Source organism: Carica papaya, chromosome 9, assembly GCF_054855325.1.
Source record: "Carica papaya isolate Zhongbai chromosome 9, ASM5485532v1, whole genome shotgun sequence".
Taxonomy (NCBI): Eukaryota; Viridiplantae; Streptophyta; class Magnoliopsida; order Brassicales; family Caricaceae; genus Carica; species Carica papaya.
This window is the reverse complement of record NC_142317.1, coordinates 23,298,038-23,304,511: the sequence shown is the minus strand read 5'-3', so window position 1 is coordinate 23,304,511 and position 6,474 is coordinate 23,298,038. Positions and strand designations below refer to the sequence as shown.

The window sequence follows — 6,474 nt, the reverse complement described above, 5'->3', positions numbered from 1 at the left end:
AATTATATCTTATGCACAAACATGGAACAAATTCAGTTTGATAATTGTTTTTTTACTAAAATTTAAAACACTCTAATTAAAAATTAATTTCTCCTAAAATTTAATAATATAACTAATTAAAAATACTATCTACTAAGATTAAAACTGATATATTATTAAGAATTTTACACCTTATAATTTTAATAATTAAATTAATATTTTGTTAAAATTTATTAATTTCATAATTAAATAATTTACAGAAACTAAGACTGTTTAATTACAAAGTTTGTAAGAAAACTAATAATTTGTGCTAGCTGCGTGAGTGAGAAGAAAATAAAAAAAGAAAAACATTGATTGAAAACACAAGCTAGCTAGTATATAAACCAATATGATCCTCCCATTTCTCTTCATCCATTCCCACTTAAGAAGTAAAAAGATATAGCTAATGTCACAATGGCTATGATATCTTCAATTTCAAAGTTGCTTTTTGTTGCAATATGTCTTTTTGTTTATATGGGTTTGTCATTTGGTGATTTTTCTATTGTGGGTTATTCTCAAAATGACTTGACATCCACTGAAAGACTTATTCAGCTATTTGAATCGTGGATGTTGAAGCACAATAAGATTTATAAAAATATTGATGAGAAAATCTACAGATTTGAAATTTTTAAAGATAATCTTAAATATATTAATGAGACAAATAAGAAGAATAACAGTTATTGGCTTGGATTAAATGTGTTTGCTGATATGAGCAATGATGAATTCAAAGAAAAGTATACTGGTTCTATTGCTGGAAATTATACAACAACCGAACTATCATACGAAGAAGTGCTTAATGATGGTGATGTAAATATCCCGGAGTATGTCGATTGGAGACAAAAAGGAGCTGTCACTCCTGTAAAAAATCAGGGTTCTTGTGGTATGACTTTTCTATTTTAATTAAATGTTTTGTATTTATATATTAATTAACATATCTAATATGTGTATCTATATATATTGATTAAGTACTTTATTTGAATAATGATAGTTATTTTATCATAATAAAATGTATAAATTTTTATTTAAAAATAATGCAGGTAGTTGTTGGGCATTCTCAGCTGTTGTAACTATAGAGGGAATAATTAAGATTAGAACTGGAACTTAAATGAATACTCAGAGCAAGAACTGCTTGACTGCGACAGACGTAGCTACGGGTGCAATGGAGGTTACCCTTGGAGTGCACTTCAATTAGTGGCTCAATATGGTATTCACTACAGAAATACTTACCCATATGAGGGAGTGCAACGTTATTGTCGCTCAAGGGAGGTATATCTACATTTTATATATAATATTAATATCATAGGTACACTCATTTTTATATAAACATTGAATATCATCAATATTAGATCTTCCAAGATTAAATAGTTTTACAAACACATCAAGTTAGCAAGAATCTGACATATACTTTATAATTAACACATATAGTTGTTTATTTAGTCTAGAATTTTGTTGATAAAAAAAATCATTCAGAAGAGTTCCATTTCTTTGTTTAATTATTTTTTTCCTTTTATTGATTTTTTTTATTACAGAAAGGTCCTTATGCAGCCAAAACCGATGGGGTTCGACAAGTGCAACCATATAATGAAGGGGCTCTCTTATATTCAATTGCAAACCAACCTGTGAGCGTTGTCCTTGAAGCTGCTGGAAAAGATTTCCAATTATATAGAGGGGTAATTAAAAAAATTAAATATTTAATTAGCAAATAAAAATTATATAAATATTAAATAGAGATTAATTAATTCAAATTTTTTAATGTAATAGGGAATATTTGTGGGGCCATGCGGAAACAAAGTAGATCATGCAGTCGCAGCAGTTGGGTATGGACCAAATTACATACTCATAAAGAATTCATGGGGTACAGGATGGGGTGAAAATGGATATATAAGAATCAAAAGAGGCACTGGAAACTCCTATGGAGTATGTGGACTTTATACAAGCTCATTCTATCCTGTTAAAAACTGATGAGATCACGGCTTTCATAAAATCCCTTATATATATATATATATATAGAACTTGTATACTCATCGTGTGTTGAATATAATAAATGAGAGGATTAATAATTTGTGTAATCCTATATATCAAAGTTTGTTGTGACAAACTTTTGCATCGCTTGTTATATTATTTGTAATAATGTTTGTTTTGATTGAATAAACTTTTACATATACTTTTATGCAGTTAGTAGACTTTTTAATATATATATATTTTTATACGATAAAAGTCTAAGTTTATTAGACAATTAGTATAATTAAATTTTGCAACTTCAGTTTTAATAAGATTTTTACATAAATAGATAATAGAGTTGTGATGTCCCGTTTCCATATTCTCGAGAACAGTTGCCAACCAATTGAATCACAACATGTAGCTAGAAAATTTTATTCAAAACCACACTATTTTCTATTTTCACTCAAATTATACTTTTTAGATGCATATAGAAAACTCAAGGAGTTGAAAAATAAAGCTCTTATATGAGCTTCAGGGAACTAACAGATCTGCAAAGCAAGATTTGGGTCGTTAATCCCAGGACCCTACTTCCTGTTTGTATGCATGGCCAAATGAACTGGCCCATCTTGACACCTCACTGGCTAAGATGTCCAGTGCCTCTTAAAATTCTATTTAGGGCCATTTTTTTAATATCTAATTTATTTTGGTCATTTTTAATTATAAAAAGGCCTTAAAATTTTAATTTCCTTTTATCTAGGTCCCTAAAGATTTATGTTATATTTTTAAAGGCTTAAATTTATTTTTATATTTTTATCGAGTTTATTTCTATTTTTATGTATCTTAATATTTTTTAATTTCTTTTTAATTCGTCTTTCTATTTCTAATTTATCCCATAAGCAAACACATACAAATTATTCACTCATATGTACACATGTTGCAAAACCTACAATTATACGTCTATATATATATATATATATATGCCTTACACACATTTATAACTTGATAACTTGCATGCATAAAATCTGCATATACATACAAGTAACAATATGAATACATAATTATACATCATACACAATAACATGTAGGTTTCCAATCATATGTAATTTTGTACATGCGTATATAATGAGTTCACAGAACCCATAGTGGAAAATGTGAACAATTTATAAAGCCAATAAACAAGTCATCTAAACGAAAAATAGGGTTTCATAAAAATATGGGGGCCTTTGAATGAGACTAACTCAATCCCTTACCTACAGTAGAATCAGAAAAAGTGTCAAAATCCTTATTGACTCGGATCTATACTCTCCTCTAAATCTTAATTGTCACTTGGTTAATTTCCTCGTTCACAAATACATAACACGCATATTAAATGATGAGAGATTTTTAGAAATGAACCCAACAAAACTAGTTTTACTTTGGGCATCTAATCCCGCTTGATGAAATTGCCACGCATCCCTCGCGTGTGCTCCCAGTCACTACATGTCGCCACCGGAGTGCCAACCGCCACCTCATGCGCGGCCACTAAAACCAGCACACTCCACCAAAACTAGTCATGAACTGCTACATTTCAGCCAGAGATCACTATGAAACCATTTGCGTATCCAACTCTGGCACGAATCATGTGGAATCGTGCCGGGAACACCCCACAGATCACAAAGTCGAACCTGGGCGCTGCACAAGTCTCCTTCTCCCACCACACACTATTGCGCTATTATTTTTTTGGCTTCCTATTTTAGGTGCAGATGGACCAGTCTCGCATATCCAACATCTAATTTTGTGCACCAAATGACCCTTTTCGCCGCACGTCGATCTTCTTCTCTAATATACTTTCTCTCTCTACATGCGACTCTCTTTCTCCTCACGCATGGGATCTCTCCTCTCCATGGCTCGCTCTCTCATTATTTTTATAGTCAGAGAGAGGAGAGCCCCATACGACCTTCTTCCTCTTTCTTCAGTGGAGAGAAGAGGCATACACGCCTCTTTTTCCTCTTTTTCTTCAGCGGCCAGAGGCATGGTTGCCTAATTTTTTTTTCTTTTTCTGTCACCAAAATAGTGTCATTTTGATGCTCTCAAAACCACATCATTTCACATGCCTAAATTTTTCCTTCCGTCATGTCAAAACGGCATCGTTTTTTGGGTTTCCCAAAACAATGTCATTTTAGCTTTTCCTGATTCTAAAAAGCAGGTGGGATGAGTTTGTTTCTCTCGGGCTGGTTTTTTATAATCTCTCCCCCTTTAAAATAAATTTTATCCTCCAAATTTGCTGTGACCAGGTGATTTGAAGAAATTCTTACTCATTTTCAATTTTCCTCTTTAAGCTAATGGTTTTATTATAATGTTTTTACTGATGGGATCTCTTTAATTCGTTGTGAATTCTTTTCTAACTCTTAGAAGTAAGGTACAGTTGCTAAGAGTTTGTCTTATAAATTTAATTTTTTTCTTAACAGTTACTCTAGCTATAAAGAATGTAATCTAGGGCTACAGTGATCCTCAAAGTTCACTAACATTCCCTAATATCACAGACTTGAATTAAACTATCGTTTTTCAACTTTTGAGATCTCAATATGTGGTTACTTGGAATGTACCACCTATTGGATTTAATAGAAAATATTAATATTGAAACATTCGCATCATTCTTAAGAACTTAGGATTTTATAACTTCTAAATCTTGGCTTGTGAATTTTATAAGGTGTTAGTTTTCAAGACTTTTCTCTTCCATTTTTGATGACTTGATGTCCACTTAGATTATTCTTCAACTAACTCGTATAGTTCCTCTAATTTCGTTAAAGATTGAAGATTCCTAAAATACTCCTCATTCTCTATTCTTCAGAAAGATGATTTCTTAATTACCTGAAAACCCCAACACTATGGTATGTTTACATTCCTCAAATTTCCTATGTTCTAAGTGAAAATCATTTGTTATCTGATTTTTAAAAATTACTTTTAGAAATTTTAAAAATGTTTTAGCACCAAAACTTCCTCCTCTTTACTCAATGGGTTTGGTGCCTAACTAAGTTACTCTTAGTTGAGCTAAATTGTACTTCTACCCCATCAAAGTTTGAATGATTCCCAAGGCACCTCAGTAGTTGATCAATTTTTTTTTTCTTTTAAGTCCTTTTAAGTAAGCAATTATGAAGATCCTACTTCTTAATGAAAATTATTAGGAGTCTTTGATAGAGGGGTCATAATGGCCTAGCTAAGATTGATAATATTCTCTACTTATTCCATGCCTTTTATTGTAGTTAATTACTACACTTTTCGCTTCCTAATGTTGCAAGTGATTATTCTTAGGTATGACATTAAGATATGAATCGTGGGTTTGTCGTATTCTCATCTAGTCTTTGTTGACTTGGAAAACATTTCTTCATGTGTTTAAATTTTAATTTGAGAGTGTCTACTTTGAAGATCCATCTTGATATATCTGTATAGTGTACAAATTTTGCATTCTAATTTAAGAATAAACAAACAATATGTGAGGGGTTATTCACACTTAACTATTTTGTTGTTAGAAAATATCATCAAAACTAATGGCTAATAAAAGTTTGGTTGGGTTGATTCTGGTCATCTGAATTTACTATTAGTCCTATTATGTTTAGAAATTTACTTTTAGAAAAGTTGGTTTGTATATCCTGATCGAATGTCGATCTTGTAGGATATTAGATTTACAGTTGTTTTTTCTCCTTTTTCTTCATGATGTCTCATAATCATCACGGAGCATACTTTTATCAATGGTTGGGAAAATTTAAGGTCTTTTCTAGATGAGAGAGTAGGAAGGTCATATAATTTCGTATTAGAGCAGTCTGTAGTATTAGTAAGGGTAATCATAGGGTTTTTGTTATGCCTAGTTCAGTTATAGTGATTCCAAGATGGTTTAGAGAGAAATCTTTCATGTGTGGTGGTTTATAGATCCAAACCATATTTCCATTGTGCTACTCCTACCTGTATTGCATTATTTTTGGGTTATCTTTTGGTATAAGAGAATTATATTCTGAGTTATTATTGTATCATTAATGACTTGAGGTTAAAATATGTCCTTAAGATATCCTCTTCTCTCATGAAAATTTAATTTAGAATAGATAAGGACTTTCAGAAAGAAGAGTTCTAGTTAGATATACTCTCATCATTTGATGATTTAATGCTTAAGGGTTTTTTAAGTACCATTAAAACTCCTATATGACATTTCAGTAAGGATTTGGAACAGTTAGGGTATTCATTCTTCATAAACAAGATTCACAAGAAATTCTATATTTTATCAAAGTACCAAATAATTGTTTGGTTTCCTAAAAATGCTTCCTTTTGAGTCTACTTATTTAAGATTTCTTTCCTTCTTAGTCTTTAGCAATTTTAGGAAAGGTTCTTCCATCTCATAGAGAATCAATTGGAGGTAAATGATTGATTCATCAAAATATCCCCAACAATGGTTATTATTGAAGATAGCAATATAAAGCATTAAGAACCTAAGTATTTGCAAAAACACAGGTAGGAGAAATAAGAGGCTAAAAGCTGTCTCAGTTT

General features: G+C 31.1%; 1 protein-coding gene across 1 annotated transcript; it reads left to right on the top strand.

Annotated features, from left to right (window-relative positions):
- Window positions 1-371: 371 nt before the first annotated feature.
- LOC110813108 (papain) lies at window positions 372-2,192 on the top strand. Its single transcript, XM_022040122.2, is given in 5 exon segments — window positions 372-898; window positions 1,056-1,112; window positions 1,115-1,284; window positions 1,548-1,688; window positions 1,780-2,192. Coding segments are annotated over 5 exon segments (1,035 nt in total). The 5' UTR covers window positions 372-432; the 3' UTR covers window positions 1,981-2,192.
- Window positions 2,193-6,474: the final 4,282 nt, after the last annotated feature.